The sequence below is a fragment of the Polypterus senegalus genome, chromosome 11 (assembly GCF_016835505.1).
Source record: "Polypterus senegalus isolate Bchr_013 chromosome 11, ASM1683550v1, whole genome shotgun sequence".
NCBI classification, from domain to species: Eukaryota; Metazoa; Chordata; class Cladistia; order Polypteriformes; family Polypteridae; genus Polypterus; species Polypterus senegalus.
This window is the reverse complement of record NC_053164.1, coordinates 58200234-58226953: the sequence shown is the minus strand read 5'-3', so window position 1 is coordinate 58226953 and position 26720 is coordinate 58200234. Positions and strand designations below refer to the sequence as shown.

The following is a 26720-nucleotide window of genomic DNA, read 5'->3' as shown; positions in this document are numbered from 1 at the left end:
CTTTTGCACGTTTGTCACACAAAATGTTTCTGATCATCAGACACATTTAACCATTAGTCAAATATAACACAAGTAAACACAAAATGCAGTTTTTAAATGATGGTTTTTATTATTTAGGGAGAAAAAAAAATCCAAACCTACATGGCCATGTGTGAAAAAGTAATTGCCCCCTTGTTAAAAAATAACCTAACTGTGGTGTATCACACCTGAGTTCAATTTCCGTAGCCACCCCCAGGCCTGATTACTGCCACACCTGTTTCAATCAAGAAATCACTTAAATGAGGAGCTGCCTGACACAGAGAAGTAGACCAAAAGCACCTCAAAAGCTAGACATCATGCCAAGATCCAAAGAAATTCAGGAACAAATGAGAACAGAAGTAATTGAGATCTATCAGTCTGGTAAAGGTTATAAAGCCATTTCTAAAGCTTTGGGACTCCACGAACCACAGTGAGAGCCATTATCCACAAATGGCAAAAACATGGAACAGTGGTGAACCTTCCCAGGAGTGGCCGGCCGACCAAAATTACCCCAAGAGCGCAGAGACGACTCATCCGAGAGGTCACAAAAGACCCCAGGACAACATCTAAAGAACTGCAGGCCTCACTTGCCTCAATTAAGGTCAGTGTTCACGACTCCACCATAAGAAAGAGACTGGGCAAAATGGCCTGCATGGCAGATTTCCAAGACGCAAACCACTGTTAAGCAAAAGAACATTAGGGCTCGTCTCAATTTTGCTAAGAAACATCTCAATGATTGCCAAGACTTTTGGGAAAATACCTTGTGGACTGATGAGACAAAAGTTGAACTTTTGGAAGGCAAATGTCCGTTACATCTGGCGTAAAAGGAACACAGAATTTCAGAAAAAGAACATCATACCAACAGTAAAATATGGTGGTGGTAGTGTGATGGTCTGGGGTTGTTTTGCTGCTTCAGGACCTGGAAGGCTTGCTGTGATAGATGGAACCATGAATTCTACTGTCTACCAAAAAATCCTGAAGGAGAATGTCCAGCCATCTGTTCGTCAACTCAAGCTGAAGCGATCTTGGGTGCTGCAACAGGACAATGACCCAAAACACACCAGCAAATCCACCTCTGAATGGCTGAAGAAAAACAAAATGAAGACTTTGGAGTGGCCTAGTCAAAGTCCTGACCTGAATCCAATTGAGATGCTATGGCATGACCTTAAAAAGGCAGTTCATGCTAGAAAACCCTCAAATAAAGCTGAATTACAACAATTCTGCAAAGATGAGTGGGCCAAAATTCCTCCAGAGCGCTGTAAAAGACTCATTGCAAGTTATCGCAAACGCTTGATTGCAGTTATTGCTGCTAAGAGTGGCCCAACCAGTTATTAGGTTCAGGGGCAATTACTTTTTCACACAGGGCCATGTAGGTTTGGATTTTTTTTTCTCCCTAAATAATAAAAACCATCATTTAAAAACTGCATTTTGTGTTTACTTGTGTTATATTTGACTAATGGTTAAATGTGTTTGATGATCAGAAACATTTTGTGTGACAAACATGCAAAAGAATAAAAAATCAGGAAGGGGGCAAATAGTTTTTCACACCACTGTATATACAGTAAATGATTGCATTCTGTGTGTAATGAAAGTAACTAAACACACTTTAGCTGCATTTCCTTTGTCTTGTTTAAATGCTGCTTCTTATATAGAAAAGACCAGGGAGAAAAACCATTTTTTAAGGAATCATCAAGATCGTACAACCTGCATTGCAGCGAAGTTAAGTAAAATGTCTGTTTACTGTCAGTTTAATATTAGAGGATAATATTAGTATTAAAGGATAAGTGTTTATAAGTAATACTAATGGAGAAGTGAGCAGTTGTCTGTGTGCTCTGTATGAAGTGACCATGTCATGTCTTTTCCTGTACTTTACCTTCATATGTTTTGTGCTGCTTATCTGAGTCAGTTTAGTATTTCTGTCTTGAAGTTAGACCTGAAATGTATATAGAAAATAATGTTAGGCTATATTTTTATTAAAAGAAACTGCAACAAAGGAGCAGTGAAAGGGAATACAGTGTACATGCGTGATCTCCACGGCACAACCATCTGAATGTGTCATGAAAAAGTATTAATGCTTAGTAGTGAAATGGACTTCCCGGTGTAGAAGGAAAACCTATAATGGATATTGGAAGCAAACCAATCAAGATCATTTTTCAGGGTTTTAATTACAACTGGTTTTATTTTATTTGCATTTATTTGCTATTGTAGATAATGTTGGTAGAAAAGTGCAGAGGTAGCTAAAATACGGGAAAAAATACATCTTCAGAACCAGAATGGATCAGGCAGCACTGTCTAATGAGTAATATCTGTAAAAGTGTGTTTACTGCTTAATTTAATGAAAAACTGCTGTTGTTCTAGGACATTGACTGCTCATCTCAGTATGGGGTACAGCCATTGTTTTCAGTTTTTTGTAGTTTGCCTGCACAAGTTATGTTTTGGAGTTTCAAAGTTAGAGATTGATTTCGATTTGCTCAATTAATCTCTCTGAGTGTAAGCGATTCTGTTTTTCTGTTGTTGTTATATAAATAATCCACAAAAATTGACTGATTGCTGCATGTATCCTCAGTGGTGTACTGACTTATATTGAGGCAGTGAAGGTTTTTATGGGTAAAGTTCTAAAGATGAAACCGAGCCAAAAGTAAAGCTTCCTAAAATAAGAACAGATTTCTAAAGCCAAGACGGTTGTATTCATCAAAAGAGTTGCAAATTAACACAAGGATTATTTGAGATAAATGACTACCAGTGCTGACCTTTAAACCCATTGCATTAAAGACGTAGGACCTTCACAAATATACCTCCAGCAACCCAAAGCCACATCTCATCAAAGAGACATATAAAATGGTGGTGCCCATATACAAAACAAGATGGCATCATGCATAATACTATACTATACATTTTGTACTTTCTCTAAGCCTCTTGTCAGAAGAAATAAATGTTATGTTTGCAATCCTTGGGTTTCAAAGCCACTTAATAGGTATTTACTTATTTAAAACAGCTTACCAACAAAACATTAATAAAAACATGACAGTTGGGTTGCTCAACTGGCTGCTTTAATGTCCATCTGCCTATTTTGCTATACTTTACTGGGTTGTGTGGAACAAGCGTATATTCTGGTTAGGCTTTTGCAGTATAACTAATGTATTATTGATTAATTGTGCACACGTGCATCTCTTATCCATTAAAACCCTTTTTAGTGTCTTGCTAATCAAATAAATTCCATAGCAAGTACTCACTTCTCTGTACTGAAACAACAAAAGTTCTCACCACCAGGACAAGATACGGCTTGTTGGTATCGCATCTCTCTCTTTGTCTCACTGTCAGCTCCGCTTAATACAATGAGGAGGTGCAGGCAGCCAGAGCCATCATTGATGCTGCAATCAGGCAGATGTGGGCAGTGTTGGAAAGTGTGCGGGTATACTTGTCTAGTCAAAAAGGAACCCACTTGGCAATGCTTAGTAGAGTGAAGGACCACAATGGTAACTTCCATGATTTCGTTATTACTTTTTTGTATACGAAGTATAGGAAAAGTATTGTAATCGTCCAAAGATTCGATGTTGAGATTTTGATGAATCTCGATGTTTTAGACCTCTCTGACTTTCTCGTATACAAAGTATAGGGAAAGTTTTGGAATCCTCCAAAAATTCAATTTCGAGATTTTCATAAATCTCAATATTTTAGACCTCCCTGAGTCCAAAAATACCATTTTTGGAATTATGTCTGTGTGGCTGTCTATGTGTCTGTGTGTGTGTGTAAACACAATAACTTGAGTATGCTTTCATTTGGGTCAACCAAAGTTTGCATAAAAGTATTAGGTACAAAACATAGATTTCTATCCACTTTTGGGCTATTTCCGTTAACTGGAAGTGGTACTTTACCTTTTATTCATGCAGTTGCAGATCTAATTTATTCAACTTTACTTTTATCATAATTGTTCGATATATTATTACTTGGATTTGTTGTTAATGGCTCTTTAATGTACATAATATAAACATATAAGCATTGTCTTGCGGTTTACTCCTCAAATACCCATCCCCATATGTATACGAGAAAGTCTAGGGGAGACTACTTCCGATTTTTAATAATGGAATTAGAAGCTAAGGATAACCTTTGTACCTAGTGACACATTTTATCTCATTCAGGCTGAGATTAGTTTATTGGTGGTTTTTATTCTGTGACACATACCCTTTCCAGGCCACATATGACATGTATTAAATTAGAGCTACTGAACTCTGTCTGTAGCATCTGCAAGTTTACACTGTAATCATCTAACCACTGAAAAAGCGGAGGAGCTGTATCTGAAGTTCTTGTTTAATTTGATGACTAAGGGTCAGTGTAATTCTATCAGAGTGCCTTTTAGTTATCAAAGATCTTGTGTTGAAGATTTTATTATATATTTCTGCTTTTTAGCAATTTGATCTTGTTTAGGCCTCTTTTTACTTGAACGTTTTACAAAGCCAGTCCTGAAAAGGAAATTTCGTTTTCATTCCAATCAGTTCCTCAACCAGAAGATCCTAAACTAGCTTATTTAAATTAATAATAAAGCTGCTGTCCATATAAAATAAAACAATTTTTATGAGCCTGCTTAATCTAGTTCTGCATTATGTAGCACTGAGGCTTATACCGGCAGCAGGAATGGGTGTGCCATTCTACTGCAGAACCAGATTGAAACTTCCAATAAATCTTAATATGCATATAGGTGATGTTGGAGGTAAACTAGAGTAACCATTTAAGAACTCGCTCAGAGTGAGAGTGACATTCAAACCCCAGATGTTTAAATTATGAGTCAGCACTGCTGACCGTTGCTCCGCCATCGTGTCCCTTTTTAAATATTAGCTAAAGAAGGATGACTAAATTGTAGAGTGGAAGGAGTTGCAGCTTACTTTTTATATACCAGTGAACTTGAGCAGTTTTCCCTGTGTCTAGGTTTCTCTCTTTGGAGTTCATTCCAAAGATGCATTTGTTTAGTTTATTGGTAATTCTAAATTGAACCATTATTATGGGTGTGTTTATATGCTCACGGTGATTAAATGGTGTCTCATCCATGGTTGTTTCTTGCCTTGTGTCCAATGCTTCCATTATTCCGCTGAATAAGCTACAGCTGTGTCTATTGTGTGTAAAATCTGAACAAGCATAAACATTAAAATAGATAATATCTACAGTAAATGTTTAAAATGAGTCATGGATATACTTTACACACATCTTTTGTTACATTTCATAGACCAGATAAATCACACTCTACAGGTTGTTCGTGAAAAGGAATTCAATTCAAGGTAGCGCTGGCCGTGCTGACCAGTGGACCAAGCCTGAGAACTTCTGGCTTATAATTTTTAGAAAAAAAGCATTTAGCTGTTAAAAATGTCTGCCGTGCCCAGCAGATGAAGTGCATAGTCTGTTTTTTTCACTTCTGTGCTTGTTAATCATTTTGCTTGCTTTTAAATGTTGCTGAGGAAACACAGCCATAGCAAAATACCACATTAGCAGTGGAGCCCAAACAGTATGAAGTCAATTTGGAATACTGAAGATTCATGCTTCATGTGAACGTCTGATTTATTACCCAAGTGCCGTAGCAGCAGTAGCATAACAAGTCAGTTATTTGCCACCTAAAATATTCATACACATGTATTTGTGTATTTATTCAGCCACACTTTTATTCAAAGTTACTTTCAAAACACTGGTGTTTATAGCTGTACTGTCACCCTGGGGACAGCAATACAGTAGTTGTCAAGTTTACTCCTGGGGACCCACAGAGGCGGCAGGTTTTCATTTCAACCAATTTTCAATTGGACTTTTACCCTAATAAAAGAAAGTGTTACTTCCCTTTGTCTTTTTTAGTTTCAATTCACAAATTTCATAACTAAGTTTTCTAAAATATATCGGAACGTACCAAGCATTTAAGTGTGTTACATGGAGATAATTTGATGCTTTTGTTTAATATTGGGGCTTTGAAGAGTTCTTCATCATTATCACAATTTTCATTCCAGTTTTCCACGTACTCTTGTTATTTAAGCCGTTAATAACGAGCATACTAGTTTGTATGACACTGAAGTAACTGCAGGCTTTCAGCATTTGGTGTCATTTGCCCTGTGGTCTGGTTCACTCATGATTGTCATTACTAGGATGCAATTATAGAAAAAACTCTTAAAAAAAAGTTGAATTAACAGGAAAATCATTTAAAAGTTAACCATTTAAAGCTATGGTAAAGATAAAAATATATATGTATGCATTTTTTAAATGTAAATCTTCCCTTGCTGTTTTTATTTCTAAATGCAAAGTAAGAGTAGAAAAAAAAGAGCTAATTAAACAATTATTATATGTCTCTTCTGTCAGTAAACTGGCAGATAAACTTTTGAGCAAAAACCAGGCGATGCACATAAAACAAACAAACAAACAAAAAAACAAAGAAATCAAGTGAAATGAAATCCAATACAAGAGACAATAATTGTGGCCAAAAGAACAAGAGGGTCAAAACTGAACTTTTGAATACTTCAGAGATTTGATGTCCACAGATCAGATAAGGATTTGCACTCATAGCCGTCCTTTTATTCCGTTGTGTTGATTACGCGTGGGGTCCGACTTCAGAGGCCATTGCCCCTACCAATGCTGGAAGTGGACCTAACAATGGAAATAAACACTGGTTTGTAATTGAGGACCCAAAATGACTCCAAAGCATGACAATGTCAGCCAATGTTCCTCACCTGGCTTGTGTTCAAATCTTGGTTTTATGTCTTCTTTGTTTATTTTTGATTATTTGGTTTGTATTAATGTTTATTTTCATTTTTCTTTGTATTTGATTTTGTGTATGTATGAATGCCCTTTTTATGTGACTTGTCTTTTGTGGGTGGTACTCCAAGAGGCAGGACCACCTGCCCATCATCGCCAGGGACTGCCCTTGGCCTTGTTAAGGCGAGAGTTTCTTCTAGTTCCTATCAGTTCATTTTGAATGTGCTAGTGAGTGGTGAATGTTTATTGAGATTTTTCTGTGCGTTATGCTTATTATATTTTGTGGATCTTTGGTTATGTTGCTCTCTGTTTTGACTTTGTTATTTGATTTCTGGTTTGGGACTTGGTTGCTTTTGAAAGCATTATATGCTTTTTGTGCTTTTTGGAGCTTCACCCTGAGCCTTTTTGTGAAGCAAGTCTTTGTTTTTGTAAGTTCCTGTATTTGCCTTTATTCCTTATCAGTCATTGATGGCAAAGCCCCCCTAGTGGGCATTTTTGGAGGTGTTTTTAGCACTCTTTAGAGCTTTAACCTCCGAGTTCTCAAAAGAATTGAGATCAATTAAAGGTAAAAGAACTTGTTTAATTTAAAACTGTTGGAAACAAAAGCCCGCAGTCACAGTGGTCCACCACAACTAAACTTGAGAAGCAAAGAAATAAAACATCCTAGCCTCCAGGCCACTCATCTTGCCAAAACCACCTCTGATGAAGGTACTGGTTGCAACCACTATGGCTATTCAGGCCTAAAATTCTCCAAGCTTGCAAAAAGTGGCTTGAGCAAATGTATGTTTTGTTTTAACTTGTATAAAGGGTGTGGTAGGGGTTGGATGTGTTTTAAAAAGACACAAATGCGAGCTATATTAGAAACTTAGAGTTGAATTACTGAGCCTTGGTCATGTTTAATAGAAAGTTGGAACTAAGATGCCAGAAAAATTACCCAGGACAAGACCTGGTATGAGTCTGTGGTTATCTACCTACTCAGGTTATGTGAGAACAAACTCGTGAAAATATGGACATAAACATGCAAAACATTACTACAGCCTCAAGAAGGACATTAACATGATAATTAGATATTAACATGAGTAAATGAATCACTCACTCATTTCATAACATAATGTGCAAAGAATGTGCATAGACATCTGCCAATTTAAGACTTTTCACAAACAAGCACAGCATTGCTGTTGAGTACACAGGTACTTTCCAATAATTGTGTTGATACAAGTGCTATCTACAGACAGTATTTAATAAATCTGTGTGACTTGTTCCTCTGCATTTTAAATCAGCCATGCAATGAAAGGTGGTGAATGCATAAATGACACATTGCAAAATACAATTAAGAGCTCGGCTACGCAATTGATATTTGTAAGACACATAATGGCAAAAATTCGAAAGAATGAAGAAGGAAACCAGGGGGCGAATAACCAAGGAAGGGAAACACAAAAAAGTAGCCAAAAGATGGGTACAAGTTCAGGAAACCTGAAAAGTCCAAATAATAACCGATTGTCAATGCCCAATACACAAAACTGAAGTTAAGGTCAAAACAGGAAAGCAAAGATCATGAGAGGGCTAATACCCCTAAATATTTAAAAGAAAGGTTGATTTCTTTTTTTAAAATATAATTAGGGGCGACATGGTGGTGCAGTGGTAGCACTGCTGCCTCGCAGTAAGGAGACCTGGATTCGCTTCCTGGGTCCTCCTTGTGTGGAGTTTGCATGTTCTCCCTGTGTCTGCATGGATTTCCTCCGGGTACTCACAGTCCATAGACTTGGTGGATTGGCGATTCTAAATTGTGCTTGGTGTGTAGGTGTGTGTGGGTGTGTGTATGTGTCCTGCAGTGGGTTGGCGCCCTGCCTGGGATTGGCTCCAGCAGACCCCCATGACCCTGTGTTCGGATTCAGCGGGTTGGAAAATGGATGGAAATATAATTAGCAGCACTCCTAAAATTAAGATACCTGACACCGCAGATCATGTATGACATGAGGTCGTTTCTACAAACAGTTTGGCAGTAATTAAACCAGAAAGTGCTTTTACAAAATGGTGAGTTGCTGTCCTCACTGTAGTTAAAATAAAGAGACAAAAAAGAAAGTATGTAACAAAGTATGCAATACAATTCTATTTATAACAAACTGAGATTAATGTTTGATGTTAAGTGCTAAAAGTACATTTCATAAATAAAACTGACAAAAAATATGGAAGAATAATCCACTGAGTGAGTAATTTTTTAGTCATAATTCATAAACCCCACAAGGGAATTTCAAAGATTCAATAAATTATTGTCTTTTGTACAAAAACATCATTTAGTAACAATGTTCAAGTGGCAAGTGAAAGTAACACAATATGATGTTCGAGGCAAGATTACTAACATGAGTCTTGTCATTGTTGGGTAGAAAATGTTACTGAACCTGGAGGTCTGTGCCCAGATGGAAGCGGCAAGGAGAATTTTAAAGTGGCAATGCAGGGTAGCTCGGGTCCTGCCTGTCGCCCAGCCTGATGCTATTCACTTTCCCGAGACAGCGAGTGGTATAGATGTCATGGATTGTAGAGAGCTGTGTGCCCGTGATCTGCTGTGTGGTTTTCACCTGATGATACAGAGCTGTGGAGTCCTGGGATGAGTAGCTGCCACACCAGGAGGCGATGCCTCCTGCAAGGATGGACTCCACAGCACACCTGTAAAACCTGTTCAAAAGTTGTAGGGAACATCTGGAGCTTTGTCAGATCCTGAGGAAGTAGAGGTGTTGGTGGACTTTTGTCAGCTCAGGTGCAATGTGACATGACCGTTTAAGGCCATCAGTGAGGGTGACCCTGAGGAACCTAATGCCACTGACCCACATTTCTTCTGATACTGATATTGTCACCTGCTTGCAGAAGTCAGCAGAGTTACTGAAGTAGTTTGTTTTGAATAGTAAGCTATTTAACAAACGTGTTGAAATCTAGAAGGGATTTACTCACCAACCAATTGAGCAAAGAAATTGTTAAAGAAATTTAAGGAATGTCGAAAGACGATCCAATTGTAATGCTTTGAGCTGCATTTATAAAACTTAGATAGACAGTAGGCTATAAACAGATTGCTCAATTTTTGGGGCCTTTTCTCACTCTACATTTGTGAATTATCGACTCAGGAAATTAACAGAACATTGTTATATGTGTGAATTAATGAATCTTAATTAGTTAAATAGCTAATGTCCTGGGTTCCATGTTTGAGATACTAGATACCCTCAGCTACATGTAAATTTTACCAATATGTGTACTAAATATACAATAACATATTTTGGTTAGTTGTTTAAATTTGCCTCATAATGCATTCACTGAATCAATGTCAATGATTCTTTCATATTCTTGAACTATTATCATTTAGATATTTTTTCTTCTTTTACCCAGAGTGAACATTTGAGCGATTGCTATTTATGTTTTTTTTTTTTTGTCTTAAACAGGTGTTTTGCCAGTTAGACTTGTGCCACAATTATATGATCTCTTAGGAAGAGAAAATGAGTTCAGCTGGTTTACCTGAGTGGAAGGTTCAGCTTCTAGAGAAGAAGAGACGGGAGGAGGAAGAAAGTCGGAGGAAAGAGAAAGAGCAAGAGGAGCGTCTTGCACGTATGCCTGCGTGGAAGAGAGAAATCATTGAAAGGAGAAAAGCGAAACTCAGCAATGCAGGGATAACTGGAAGCAGTGGGTCATTTTCTGAATGTGGGGACCAAGGAGCTGGTGATGCTCAGAATTCTGAAGCTACAAGATACACAGACTTGGGCAAAGAAATGAGTACAGTCTTGAGAGAGACCATCGCCCCTGTACATGAGAATCCCTTTATAAAACTAGAAAAAAAGACCCAGGAACGGAAGAATATTGTACCCCCAAAAACGGAAGAAGCAACTTCAGCTAACCCCTGCAAGGTAAAACAGATCGCCGATATCTATGGTCAACGCATCCCTGGGATTAGAACTATTCGGGCTGAAAACATTATTATTATTGAATCGGATGATGCCGTGCAGACACCCAGACATGACTCCAAAGGTGAGATGGGGAAGGGCCATTATGTGGAGAACCACTTAAGTGAGTTGATAGCTGGAAGGGGCAGCGTGACAGAGATCCATGCATCTGAAGTCCTCATCATCAAGCCAACTCTAAGCAGGAGTGTTGAAGACCTTAACTCTTTGAACAAACCAACAGCTGCTGGCCGGGGTAGGGTTAGCAAGCTCTTGAGTAAGTTTGATGGTCAGGACACAACTCGGTGTCGACCAGTCCGGAGCAGAAGTATAGAAAACATAATTATGGATGGAGATGGTAATGAACAATCTGGACGTCGTTTCCCTGAATTTCACTCCGCAAAGTGTAGTTTTCTTCCTTCCCAAAACTGGGATGGCCAGAAAGTAGAAAAGCAGTCCAGTAAGAGAAGTGAACGGTCAGTAACCCCACCTCCCCTTTCCCAATCTGGCTCTGGCACCTGTCCTACAGACAACAGCAAACGCCTTCAGCATAATGTTGTGGCTGGATACAAGAGTCAGTTTGAAGCAAGATCTTCAGTCAAGAAGCGCCAGCCTTCGCCGAAACGATCATTCAGTTGTCCACCTAGTGGTGAAGAATCGATGAATAACCAAGCAAAACACATACAGAAGGACATTAATGAGGATAGCTTTTGCAATACTAGAGTGACACAACCTAAAAAGTTAAGTGAGGATTCATCACTTCACAGTCACCATCATGGCTCTCTAAATGAGGGTCAAGAAATTATAAAAGAGACATCAATAACTGGTAGCTATGGAAAACGTCAAAATTTGTACCTGTCAGGTTTAGCAAATGCACACTCTCCTCCAGATCTGAATGAGCACGATGATGGCATCATTTACAAACAAGATAACCTTTGTTCCCAGATGAAAGGTGATGGTTTTGAAATCTTGCCTGCCATCTGTCCTGATCCATCGCTTATTCCAGAAAGTGATGTTCAGGCTCGAGCACTGGCCAACCTGAGAGCTCAGTCACGTTATACTTTTGTGGTAGTTCCAAAACGGCAGCAGCAGCAAACTCCCCTTCTAAAGGTATCTAAGGACAATGGAGAAAGTATTAATTCAAATGAAGAGGGAAAGGAAGTTGCAATCAGCTATGAGCCACCGGTTTCACGAGAATATTTGCACGAGACGGATGGTGGACTGAAGCTTGCCATTCAGGATCAGCCTAAGAAAGACCTCCTGTCTTGTATGACGTTGCACCAGCAGGAAGAGAATGAAGTTTGTACAGAAAAGGAAGTAGGCGTCCCCTGCACTCACTTCTCAGCCAAGCTGTTGCAAACGCAGGGTTTGGCTTCCTCTTCCTTGCAATCTACAGCTGAGCCTCTGTCTCACTTTGCACAGGAAGAAGTACAGACTGCAGCAGACCCTGGTGCTGCTGAGAAGCTTGCAAGTACTACAGAGCCGGTTCTGCCATGTCAGGGTGATGGGGAGGCAGTGAAGTCAGGCCTACAACCCAGCTGTGAAGGAGAGGAAGACCAGAGTAGAGGAGCAAGTATGAGCCGCATATACAACCTCAAGCCAGTCATGGCTCGGGATAACAGTGCACCAGCAGCCACCTCCACAGCTGTTAAGGAGGATGTTAGGGCCACATCCTTTCCCGTGAGGAACATTTTGAACAAAACAGCCTTGAGTAACAGGACAGAACGAAATGTGGCTCAGGTGTCGCCTGTCTCTGTACAGGAGAACCAGAGTTTAGAAAGCAGTGGACCTGCTTCTGGCAGAAGCTTAGGCAAGGGGCATGTACGCACTGGGGCAGCCACAATAGAAACAACCCCACTTCAGGATACCGTCTTCAAACCTACACTTTTAGGAAGACCCGGCATGCAGAAGAAAGGCAATACTATAACTATCAATCCTCGCAAAATGACCAGTAACTCCACCAATGGGAATCCTGACACTGCTACAAGCAGTAACACGACCTCCTTAGAAAATGGGGCATCAGACAGTGCAGTGGACAAGAATGATGTCTCAAAGTTGAAGAAGAGATACCCTACTGCTGAAGAAATTGAAGTCATTGGAGGATATCTGTCCCTGGAAAAGTCCTGTTTGGCCAAAAAGGACACCTGCAAGAAAAAAGTGAGTATAGACACTATTTTACCATTCTGTTGATGGTTTAGGGATTTAATTAGTGAGTGTAAAAGTGATTTCCTAATTTTGGATGGGCAGTGTCAGAAAAGGATTTGATGAACGACTGCATGTTTAGGTCCTGATATTTGCATTTAAGAGGCAAAATGTGTCATGTTTTCACATATGCTAACATTGTGAAGTTGATGTTTAGATAAAGGCAGACATAGTATAGACTTTTAAATCTGAATTTTTGCTGTCAAGGTAAATTTTCTCACAACTCTGAAAAGTGCACACACAGTGTAATTTTGCTGATATCAGGGTAAATTGTTTTCAGCCCATTAATAAGAGGAACAAAAAACCTGCATTTTTCATGCACAGTCCTTTTTGGTCATTTAGTGGTTTACACTGACCACAATAACATGTTTGAATAAAAGAAAACCATATGACTATCTGTATATGGTCAGAGAGAGGGACTGATAATCACTGAGTGAAAAGTCTGATGATGGTAAGATGTGGTAGTTAAAGTGTTTACATATTTCAGGTCTGATATGTAAAGTAATTGGCATTGGTGAAGTAAAGTATGCAGCCTTGTGTACACATTTGGTTATGGAGCCTTTAATCATTAAAATGTCTGATTGAACTTTGCAATTTGTAAAGTAATTTGACATACTGTAAATATGAAGCATAGCACCAGGACTTCCTGTGTATTCATGTTTGCATAAAAGCAGCTCTGAGACTGAAATATTGTAGTCCTTCCATCCATCATCCAACCTGCTATATCCTTGTAGTATGGTGACTATTATGTTATGTAAAGGTTACAGAGTTGTTGTAATAAGTAGTTGCTTATTTCAAACAAAACAAGACACCATTTTTCTTCTTAATTACAGTGCACAGCATTTCTTGTCCCCATTTCTGTATAAATAAGTATAAATAACTATAAATAATATAACAGTCTGATACCTGCTAATCCATTCCTGTATCTTGGGCCAGTTCCCAGTCCATTCAAGACCCCAGAATATGAGATTAACACAATAAACATGTTCGGCATGTGCAGGATAACCAGAGTACCTTGAGAAGAGCAAACACTGACAGATGGAGAACAAGCAGACTCCACACAGAGAGTAAAAGAGAGTGGGATCCCAACCTAGGAGACTGGCTCCATAAAGGAGTACAGTGTGTAAGCAAAACAAAACATGGAGTAAACCATATAATGGTGATTTTGGTAGTTTTCATCATTACTGTAACTTATGTGATAGTCGGAACTCTAAAAAACTATTTTAGGCCAGTATAACATTTTGTTGGAGAAAGCTGACCATAGGTACCATGTAACACTGAAGATAGAATGAATTCTAGCTCATTGTATTAATGATAATTAAAAATATGTTCAAATATGAAATCACTAGTCCATCTACCTCATAGCTTGAGGAACATGAGTTTGATTCCAAGCCATAGACCTGTCTTTGTCATTGTGCTTTGTGCCTTTATGTGATTATGTGAGTTCTTTGTTTTTCACTCCAATGATTCCAGTGATGCATTTTTAGGGTAAACTGGTGTGAATTATGATGAGTGAGTGTGTCCAATGCCTTACTGTTGTCTCACTCAGGTTTGGTTCATGCCTCTTTCAATAGACCCTTATGTTCCTGTGATGGTATAAGATGATTAAGGAATGGGTAACTGGGCAGTAGCTTAGTAGCTTGTGAAAAGATACACTGTTGTTGGAAGTATCTTTTAAAATGAAATAAAGAACATAGATGGTTAACCTGACATGCAAATTATTTTTCTGAGTTTTTCTGAGTACTGTTTTGTCTTGCAGAAACATTGAGGTTAAGAATGCCATAACATTTTTGCATAAATGTAGGCTTTCCATATGAAAAGAGTTTTACTGCTCCTCCTCTTTCATTTTGTTACTTGTTCAAGTGTACATGTACAGCAGATTTGGTGATATTCTGGTGTACTCCATGGGATACCCAGGGTAATAGCTGAAGTAATTGTTTTTACTGTACCCTTTTTGGGATGTTGTGTAAGACTAAAATTTGTGATGTACTATAATTGAATGGCTGTTTTTGAAACTAATGAATAGAATTCAAATCAAAGACCTATGTCTATCATAATAATTAATTAAATTTGTGAAAGGAATACGGTCATTATAAAGTGCAGATTGAGTGGGCATCAAGTGACACAGTGGCTAATTCAGGTTCACATTGCCTTGGATGATGAGTGAGTATGAATTCTGAAGCTGTTAGGTGGATGACATAACACAGTGGTATTTAGTGCTGCAATCCTAGAGTTCTAGGGACCAGGGTCGCTATCTGTATATAGTTTGCACTTTCATCTGTGACCATGCGGGTTTTCATTGGTTTGCTTCCAGATTCCAGTTTCATGTTGGTTTAGTTAATGATTATAGGGGGTTAGGTGCTGCTGGGATTGGCTTTGGACCTGCACTACCCATCTGTCTATTCATTTATTTTCCACACTCATTTATCCAGTTTTTAAACCAGCCTTAATCAAACTTATTGGATCACATGGTGCTAGAGGCTGTCCTAGTATCTGTGGCAGAGCGACGGGTACAGAGCAGGCTACTGTCAATAATGGAGAATCCACTGCATCCACTGAACAGTATCATCTCCGGACAGAGGAGTAGCTTCAGCGACAGACTGCTGTCACTGTCCTGCTCCACTGACAGACTGAGGAGATCATTCCTCCCCCCCACTATGCGGCTCTTCAGTTCCACCCATGGTAAACGTTAGTCTTATACAAAGTTATTGTCTGTTATACCTGCATTTTATCACTCAAATCTTTAATTTAATATTGTTTTTTATCAGTGTGTTGCTGCTGGAGAATGTGAATTTCCCCTTGGGATTAATAAAGTATCTATCTGTCTGTCTGTCTGTCTAGTAGCACTGAGCAAAAGGCAGGGTTCAGCCGTGGAAGGTCCGTCAGTCCATCACATGCCACGTCTGCAAGTCCATCACCCATGCAGATACACAGACATGGAGAAAATGTATAGGCTCCACAATGATGGAGACCGAGTTGGAATTCAAGCCCACTTGCTGCCACTGTGCTGCCCTCATTCCACTCTCTTACAGAAAGGCAAAGTATAGTATAGCATAGCTGATGGATGGATACATTTCCGGCTACTGTGTTCAAATTGTGGCTGAGAATAGCAGACGGTTGAGGATAATTGCAGGTTTTTTTTCTTCCCCTTAGACTTGAACTTAACCAAATACAGTTTTATTCTGCCCTGGAGCTCACCTGACTCTACTGGGACATTTTACTGCTTACCCAAGCCAGTACATAGCAGTCTTTTATTTTTATCATTGTGTTCCTTAATAGGGTCTTTATTTCCTTCTTCTCATTTTCTCCAAAGTAGGATCATGACACCAAACATTCAATCATACATTTCTAGGCTCACTTAATCCAGTACGGGTCTATGGGAGCCACTAAAAAGAATTACAAGGAGAAAAGTTGTGATTTTTCATATGCAATTCTTGAAAAAAAAAATTTGGTACTGTATATGATACACATATGAAGTATATCACAATTGTGCATAAATACATAAGGTGTAGAAGGCACATGTGCCTTACGAGCCTTTTAAAGAATTGTGTACCTTGTGTGTGTGTTTTGTGTGTCAAGTAACATGTAAGACAAGCACTTAATCGAAAATGCTGCACTGTACATTTAAAGCGTACAGAAGAAGTTAAGAATGACAAACCAACTCAGCATCCCAGATTAGGACCAGAGTGCAGCCATGCAATGGGTGACACCTCAGCGCCACACTAGTTCAGATGGAATGGAACAGAAAGGAGACATAATATATGTATGAACAAAAATGTATAAAAGTGTCCCTGTATCAGAGAGTGTAACTTTGTGCCCATATTTTCTTTCCTGTGTATTGACACCATGTCAACAGGTAGTATGTATTTTTGAATACTCCTGGGGGGCTCTAAGCAGTCTTTCGACCTTGAAACCCCTAGACATCATCTTGCAAGTTGGAGTGTTTGTTTTTGTCTTCTCTAGCCATCTGACCGTAGCACCAGCCTCTGACTGTTACCATTACGACTAGTAAAGACCTAAAAACTACATATACACTCTTAAAAAATGAAGGTGCCAGAGTGGTATTTCAGAGAGATGCCTTAGGGGAACCATCCCATCCACATGAAGGTTTCAGAAAAACAAACTTTATTTAGATCTGCAACAGGTTCCATACAGTAAATAACCATTAGCAGATGGTAACAAATTTGTGAAATACCAATGACTTATAATTATAAAAGGATACTTGCTACATACAGTAACACAGTCTACAGTAAATTCAGATTTTCTTAATCTGTTAGTGTCCTGCTAAGTAGCCTACTATGTATTAAAGATTTCATTTTTTTGTATACATATTAGGAAGTTTTTCAAAGCACAAAGAACCAACTTCATATACAAAGATCATTTGCCAGAATGAAATGTTGTTTTGTCAAGCAAATGTTCAACAAGGAACCATACAACCCAGTAAAGAACTATAAAGTGCAATTAAAGAGCCAGTATTGTATAGTCAGTCATTTCCGGCGCCGCATCCGAGTGGCAGCCTTTCCAGCAGCTAAAGATAAAAGATATGACTTTATCTTTTTACCTTTTTATCTCTATTTTTCTCTATTTCACTGATCACTACTACCACTTTCTTTTATGTGGAATTGCTCCCTGGACACTTCTTACTATTTTTTACTACTTGACATGGATTTTGTGAATTTCCCCTTTGGGATTAATAAAGTATCTATCTATCTATCTATCTATCTATCTATCTATCTATCTATCTATCTATCTATCTATCTATTCTTAAGAGTGTAGGCAATTGTACAGTTGATTAAGTTTTGTGTAATTTTATTATGGACTCTTCCATTTTTACTTTTTATTTATTTGTTTACTTGTACTGTCTAATTAATAAATTAATATAGATTTGTCTTTCTTCTTTCTAAATTAAATTCTTCCTTTTACGTCTTTGAGCTTCACTTTTTGTATGAACTGGGCATAGAATGCACTCTAAGCTAGTTCAGAAAATGGACAGACTGATGGGTTTCCTAAATAATGGTTTTAAAGTAGAGACAGGGCAGGGTGATTAATTAGTTTCTAGTGAGCACGGTTACGTGTACATCGGGCAAAACCAACCCTCTTAACAAATTTGGTGCAGTAGTTGTTAACTGTTTTTGATAAAGGTAGTTTAGAGCTCCAAATTTACGTACTTATTTGTGGCATACATACGTTAGCACTGCTGCTCTACTGTATTACCTTAACTTTCTTGGTGGAAAGTTCTTGAAAATTGGGGCAGAGCATATAAAGCTCAGTGATTGGCTCCTCGGCATGACCACATTTTTTGTTTTTTGATGTTCATGACCATGTATTGTTTGCTGAAGATCGCATTTTTCCAGCTCCCTTGCACACTACAGGAAGTTGCTTTTATATAATGTTACCTGTATTTACATGATGGTCAAATGCTGAACACTGATATAAAGAAGTGCTGTCAAATGAAAATGCTGGTTATGTTTTCTTTCCGCCCCTACATACCCTAATCTTAAAAAAAAAAAAATGTATAGTTATCGATACATCTGTGATGTAACAGTGGTGCAAATGTTTTGTGACTTCCGGAGCTCTTCAGAATAACTGCATCCAAACACCAAAGCAGTTTCTTTTCTATGTAAAATCCACCTACTTTCTGGGTTAATCCCAGCCCAACCACCACCTTTAGACAGTATGGTATTGTGTGTATTAGCCACTGTTATCAAAATGAAATACTATTTAAGTCTTGAGTTATCATCACTTAATTTCCTATAATTGTACTTGCTCATTTAAAGTTAGCAAGCAGCAGGCTTCCTTTTACTCTAAGCACACAAGACAAATTTTGCTTTTTAGGCAAAACCTTTTATTCCATAATATCAAAGAGCTTTGCTGTCTCTTCAACATTTTTAGTCCTAATGAATCCATGCATTTTATCTGAACCCATTTAATTCAATACATGCTCATTGCACTGGGACATAACTGTAAACCAGCACTCAATGGAATGATAATCCATTGCAGGGAACACTTACTCACATTCACTTCTACTGACTCATTCTGCCTCTCTAATGACTGACTGACTGCTGAAAACAGGCATAACTCTTATGCCATTTTGACACAGAATTAGGCATCCTAGGAAAGCCAAAAACTACTCCATAACGAGCAAACTTGTTTTTAGATGAGCCTATTGTATCAACAAAAAGGTATCTCTCTGCTTCTGTTTTCTGCAATATCTCCAGTGTACATGGAAGAAGAACTGTAGAAAAGTATGAATGCAAGAGATTTGGCCAGATAATACACTATTTGTATATCATCTGTGTGTCGTATGTGAGTCTGCCGATGTACTCTTGTGCTTGATTATCTACAAAGTATGTATGTGAGGAGTGCATGGGTAAATTAATAACTGCCTAGGGTGCCAATATTCTAATATTGCAGCCATTTTGCAGGTATTATTTATGCATATTGCAGTGTAAGGAGTCTCGTACAAAATATGACATCAAAATAGCAAAGTTGGGCAATATTTTAAAATGCAAAGCAGCACTGTTATTTTGTGCATACTCTGTAATTTAAAACTTTCATGCAACAGTTCCATATGCTTAGCAATGAATCGCAACAACAATCCTTCGTCCCAACTTCAATAACTGTGTTAATTACCCAAACTTGAAAATGTGATTTAGACTAAGGAGAAAAAATACCAGAATATCTGCAAAGGTAATGCTGTCGCTAAGCTATGCCGAAAGTAGGGGCCTTCAAGAACTGATAAGCTTTATTAAACTAAAGTGAAAAGTCTCTTCCTGGTAAACCATTGCAGTCTACTCCCCAGATTGTACAGAAGATAGTCAGACTTCAAATAGGACCAGAAGAGGAAACAATACCATAATGGGTCAAGATCATAAACCAGAAAATCTAATACACCAAATAACCACGGCAAAACATTAAAACAAAATCATTTTGGAAAGGAGTAATCACAATAATCTTGTACAGAAATGCTATCATTTTTAGAGATATCTGTAATCTCGGACAACCAGGAAGTGCAAGGAGCTGAAACTTCATACAGTTGCTAAACTGATGTAATGTGCCACACTCTCCTGGCAATCCCTGGACAGTGAGAACTCGACAATAAACAAAATTGTTCAACAAGAAAACAATTGTGACATCACAATAAGATTTGATTTATTTTTGATTACTTTAGTTTAATCCAAAAATGAATGCCAAGGACAAATTTAGCAACACAAAAAAACTTATCAGAGCAAATGAAGTGTCTTTATATAGGTTCAGTAATTTGAGAAAAAAAGTTATGGTAACGCAAAATACATCGATTTTAATTGCAATGGGAAAATGAAGTGTTTCATTTGTTAGAGGTTGGTATCAGGCAATTTGTTTTCCCCTCACAGTTAACCTAAGATCTGTTAATTGAATATCAAAATTAGCCAGAGTCCTCTCGATTTACCTGGCTGTCATTCCAAGATGTCGGTAACTTCACATTATATATGACAGGGAGAGTCTTTTAATCCCTTGAAGGTTTGACAACCTAGATGAAAAGAAGAAGAAGAAGAAAGTTTAAAAGTGGAATCATTATCTTGAAATAGAACCACCAAAATGTTTACTAATTCCTATTTATTTTCTACTTGTTTTCAACAACTGCATGGAACCTTGATGTAAACAAAGTGAGTCTGGGTCTATTTTGCTTATATTTTTTCTCCTCAAAAGTTCTTGTAACCACTCACGAAGCCACTAACTTCTCTGTTTTTCATTCTGTACCCTAAAAACAAGCAGCCCAACATGAGTGAATGACTATGTAGGTTTATTGAGAGCTGATTCCCAATTTGCATTCACAGTGGTTGAAAACCACAAGTAGAGTTTCCAAAACCGGTCCATTCTGTGCATTTATGCATATGGTTTCTGTTTCAATATGGAATAGCAAAAACAGAAAACACTTCTCTGTTTTGTCAGGGAGGTGATTTGAATGCTGGGCTCATGAGAGTGACACTCTGCTCCTGCCTCTTGCTTGCTTTCTGCTGTATTATTGTTAACAGCTGTCAGCATATTTAAGCTGGTACCAAATATTTTTTGGGTAATTAAGTTGAGAAGTTTAATAATGTACCCAATATTCATTTATATCTGATTCTACAAATCCAGTAATCGGAAAGCCCCTAATTCTACATGGGCAATGTGTCTCTCTGTGTGTTCATTTTTCCCCATTTAATCAGCTCCCTGCAACATCCATCCATCCACCCATTATCCAACCCGCTATATCCTAACTACAGGGTCACGGGGGTCTGCTGGAGCCAATCCCAGCCAACACAGGGCGCAAGGCAGGAAACAAACTCCGGGCACACACACACACTCCCACACACACACTAGGGACAATTTAAGATCGCCAATGCACCTAATCTGCACATCTTTGGACTGTGGGAGGAAACCCACGCAGACACGGGGAGAACATGCAAACTCCACACAGAGAGGACCCAGGAAGCGAACCCGGGTCTCCTAACTGCCATACAGCAGCCCACCCCTGCAACATGGCTAACTTATTCAAAATGTATTCTCGCTTTAATTTTGTAGCCATAATAACATGCTGCAGGTTTGAAAAAAGAAAAAAGTCTGTGGGTTCACATGCTTCAGCTCTGCTGTGGTTGAACAGGCAGGAAGTCATTCTTCCATGTCTGTTCCAAGTTATGTGTTGGATGGAATTCACACAATTCAACTTGTTCAAGCCTTCTACCACAGCATTTGTCCAGTTCATGCTGAAGGGCACTGTGTTTGAATGCCCATCTGTTTAAAGTGTTGTGTTGTTCTTAGAGGGAGTGCATGGAGAGAGTAGTCAGTCGTAAAGATTAACTTTTGTTTAACACACATTTAGCAACCTAGTTTTTAATTTATTTTTTTTCCATTATGGAACTCTGAATTCATTTAAATGGCAATTGTAGGGCAAAGGGCACCGGTTAGGTGACACAAAAGCTCTTGGGCCAAAGTTAATGAAGGAGTGGAATGCAGTGCCTGCCGGTAATCTTTCAGTTTCTTTACACCATAAGATACTTTGTTGTTGAACAAAAGTACTGTGAAGTTGTGATTGGAAAATGTTTCCATGTGTGCTTAATAACGTACCTTTAAATGGTTTCCTTAATGTAAGTTACTCACTGATCGTGTTTTTCTAGCTGTATTTAAGAGTGTGTGTGTAAGGCAGTGTCCCAAAATTGTTTTGTAATCACTAAATCCCTTTGTTCAGAGTTGGTTAGAAAACAAAAACAAAAACTGTTTAATAGGGACCTGCTAGTGTCATTAGTCATGCCCGAGGGGTCTGGGTCACAGTGCAGCACAATGACACTTTTGCTTTGCATGCACTTTAATATTTATGTCTAAGTTGCTGTGGATGGGGAAGGGATCATTTTGTTACAATTATGCCTTTCTTTGGTAATGTTTATTTCAATCTGGAATTTTTTGAACTTTTGTTTGGGTTTTACTGCAAGCCAGTTGTTGGATTCTCTGACCTTAGTTTTGCCTTCAGACAGCTCTTCGCATGCCACTAAAAAGGAAACTTCATCTCCCGGTCTTTCCGTTTCTTGCAGTCTTTTGACTTGTCAGTCTTTCATCTGCCCAGTATACAGCAAAACCTGAATGGGACAAGTGCATGGAGAAAATGGGTAGATGGGCCGCTTGTTATCTTTAGGTATAAATATAATGGTTAGCCAGTGTTTCTTAAGAATTGCAGTCACCAATGGCTGATTAATGAGAAAAATAAAATCAAGGACGATTTTTCAAATTTGTAAAATGTAGAATTTTTGCAAAGGCATCAGAAAGATTTTTTTTATTATTATTATTTTATTATTAGGGACTAATGCATTTTTTCCATTTTCTGGGTACTGACTACAATTTATAAGGTTAACCACATGAAAAACAAGAAATCAGTCTTAATATCTGATGCCATAAGTGACTGTCCGTAAGCGTTATTGGTGAACGTTGGCTTTCATGTCAGTAAAATAACCTTACAGAAAATGCTGTAAAGAATAATTTATGTTCACAATAAAAAACAAATCTGGCCTTGGGGTCAAGCGGCACTTTCTGTGCTCTAATTTCACTCATAGACAGCACATCTGTTCCTTTTTGGTCCAAAATTACAATGTTTCTGATGTAGGTTATTACAAATTATTCTTTTATAGTGCTCTATTGCACTTTCACAAATTTACAACTACAGTCTGAAATTGTACAGGAAAAATAAAAAATAGCATGTTGAAACACTTTTACTCATAAAAAGGGCTCTGTGTGTCCACTGTTGCTCCTGAGCTACAAATTCAGTCAAGCACAAGGTCATTGAGGTCAGGAGTGATGGTGTTACATGCGTCAGTAATGCACTCCTGCAAATGTTTAACATTCTGAATTTTCACAAGATAGGCCTGCACCTTCAAGTGACCCCCAGAGAAAACAAATCTAGCGGGTGTGAAATTTGGGATTCTCTATTCTCTGGTTTCTTTTACGTCTGTTCACTCTGTACAATTACACATACTCAGGTACTAAACCTTGCAATATTTGCATATATAAACACACATATCAATAGTTAAACATTATAAAATCATGTCAATATAAAGTGCTGTTATCCTAATATTTGAGATATGACCACTTGACAGCAAAGGAGAAGTAAACAAAAGCTTCTGTTAGCAGCATTCCTGGAAAAATGAAATGTCTAAGCACTGCAGACTATAGGTGAATGGTGTATTGATGAATGAACACAGCAGTTCTTCTTACCGGTGCTGTCAAGATTTCCTCAACGAAAAATGGTTCAGAACCTATTTTTGAACAATTACTGTACACATTACGTTTCTTATTCACATTCATCTCAAAGGCGAAGTCTCAGAAGAACGTTTAGGGTAAACATAAAATGACAGTCTCTAAACGCTTGAAAATATTTATTTTTTTTAATAATGGGAAATTTCGTAACAGTTTTAGTAAAAGAACTGATTTTGCATTCACTAAAATGGAAGTTCCCATCAATTTTATTGTTGAATGAGGATTGTGACCAGGCTGCCCAGTTTGGTCTTGGCCTCTGCTTGCCATAGACGTGCAGCCACACATCACTCTGGATTTGGGCACATCTTAGAATGTATTGTAAAAGGAGACACTACATCGTGAAAGTGTTGGGACACCACCCTGGGTTTACAGAAAAACACAAAGTATGCAATATGTTTTTGAAACGGCTTCAAGTTGGATTCAAGTTCAAAACAGCTGGGGTTATGGTGTCCAGGGTCCAGGATGGTGGGTGACAGAAGTGATGTTGGGGCGGTCAGTCTTCTGTTCTGCAGAGGGAGGAAGATAGAAGTCATTAGCACAGTACCATCACTAGATCCCTTAAGCTGTTTTCCCAAATGCATGTGCGTAACAGTATAAATCTGCTAAATTGAAGACAGTACTTATTTCTGTACTTCAGTAAACATGCAATATTTGAATCTGAAAACAATCTAAAACTTTTTTTTGCTTTATTTAATGGTGAAGCAGACAAGCAGTTTGAAATGTTAATGTAAAATAATGAAAAATGTGTATTGTCAGGTGCTTAGTTGGCTTTTGGTTATATTGACTTCTGTTGGTGAAACAGCAACTCTAATGCAACCATGGTGCTCCACCTTTGGGGGACTGCAGCATTTAGCAGATAACCAAAATCAGTCAAAAGTTCGGATATGTCTGTAATCACAGATTTTATATTGGAAAACTGCTGTACAAAGTTACAGACTTTAGTGAGGATTCATTAGAGAGTTGGTGAAGAACTCTACTGGATACATGAGTGGGTATGTCTGCAGATGGCACTGTGCATTATGTACAGGAGTCACATTGAGGTCTCTATCCTGGTGAAGACTGGACAATTTTTGTCATCAGAAAGCACTCTGTGTTACATAGCTTGCTTAGGCTTACTTGAATATATACAACATTTAAAATACAGTATATTCATCTTTTTGAACTTGCTTATTCCATTACACAGTCTCTGGGAGGTGGGCCTATTCAACGAGCTCATGCATTCACTCTCACTCATTCTTGCTGAGATAGTTTAGAGTCTTCAGTTGACTTAACTGATGTGGGAGGAAAACCAAAGTCCATGTGATCATTGGGAGGATATGTAAGCTCCACGGAAAAAGTGGACTGACACCAGATTCCTGGAGCTGAGCTGTGATAATGTGTACATTCATCCAATCTCTGAGCCAGTTTATTCCAAATCACTTTGTGATAATGTGTACATTCATCCAATCTCTGAGCCGGTTTATTCCAAATCACTGTTGCTACAGTGCATATCCTGGAAGCATTGGGTGCAAAACAGAATCTAAAATTGTGGTGGACTTATGAGCATACCTACTCTTATTTCCGATATAACCTACCTTTGAGATACATCCAAAGACAACCTGTATAGACATGGGGAGAGCCTTTGAGATACATCCAAAGACAACCTGTATAGACATGGGGAGAATGCACAAAGTGCACATAGGCATTTAAAGTGGGCTGTGAGTCACTGTTTGCCCAAAATGCACTTCTTGGTAAGACAGATGCTGTCTCTGGTACATTTATATAGGCCAGAAGTGTGGTAATTATATACTTGCTTGGAACATTTCTTTTATATGTGAAAATGTATAACTCCAAGAACATAGTATTTGGAATACATACACAAGCAAAAAAACATCAATTTCTAGATCCTATCTAATCTAGTTTTAGGAGTGAGAAGTCAGAGTCCATCCACGGAGGCTTTGAGTGCAAAGTATGAACTGAATCTGGACAAGTTGCTTGTCGCAGGGCACTCAAATCTGCATGCCCATGGTTGTTCACACCAGGCCAGTCTTGCTGCTGTATTAACATGGAGACAATGAACTGGTAACCAGTTAATTTGACTCTTTTTTTAATTGGATTTTAATATAAATTACTCACTCACCTACCTAACTGTAACAACATATTTGCTGGATGATGTAGCCTGCATATGTGTCTACTTTCTTTCATAGCTGGCTGTTTCAGTGAGGTTATTACAAATGAAAACAGTCACTCAGAAGCCTAAAAAGACAGCAGGAGTGTGGTGTTGACAGGTTTAGGGACACACGTGAAGGGAGGAGTAATTACTGTGCAAAATGCACACATTTGCAACAAGTCAAATGACTCATCTACTCAGTCCTCCTTATTGCAAGTTCCTGTGGGGCTTAGCTGTGTCAGGTTTATTTTTTTTTTTTCATGAACATTGATTAAATTTACTACAGAACACATTCAGGGCAATTGGGTGAGTTGGTTCAGTTATAGTATAAAAGCAACATGTCTGATTCAGCAGTATTTAATGTGGCGACATTTGATCTGAATCTGTCTAGGTATAAAAGCATCTATTCTGTCAAGGTACATTTGGAATATAAGAATAGTCTATTTTACAGACATTCTGTCTAACTTTGAATAGATCTAAATGGTTTGTTGTCGATGCGAGTCTAAGGAATATTAAAGTCAGCTGGTTGTTCAATACTGCAAAGCTGCATGTTTTTGCAAAATTGTAGCATGAAAGATTTCCATTACTGGGTCAGGCTACTCCTGTATAGAACTTTCACGGTCCCTGTATGTTCATGTGGGTTTCCGTAGGAAATGTTGACATTCTGCTGCATCTCCTATTTGTTTTTGTCTCCTTGAGACTCTTTAACAAGGAAAAAGAAGGCTGAAGAAAATAAATGACAGTAACTAGGTGGAACCTCCTCTGCAGAGGGCATATTTGTTAATGTCTTTAGAAGCCTTTGAATTTATGATCATCACATATTGTGAACATTTGAGCAGTATTTAAAAAGAAGAGTGTTGCTAATAAATGCTAAATACATTCCATAAAAAGGGGCAAAACCAGACTGACTGGGATGAAAACTGGCATTTACAGGGGTTGCCACAGCT

The 26720-nt window shown here is 38.3% G+C and overlaps 1 protein-coding gene across 2 annotated transcripts in view; it reads left to right on the top strand.

Annotated features, from left to right (window-relative positions):
* The window catches only part of LOC120539026 (taperin-like), a 93565-nt gene that overhangs the window by 15617 nt on the left and 51228 nt on the right, over window positions 1-26720 (top strand). For both annotated transcript variants that reach the window (XM_039768717.1, XM_039768716.1), the window contains one exon: window positions 10167-12815. In XM_039768717.1, the coding sequence (XP_039624651.1) occupies window positions 10221-12815 (2595 nt within the window). In that variant the 5' untranslated portion in view covers window positions 10167-10220. The remainder of the gene's footprint in view (window positions 1-10166; window positions 12816-26720) is intronic.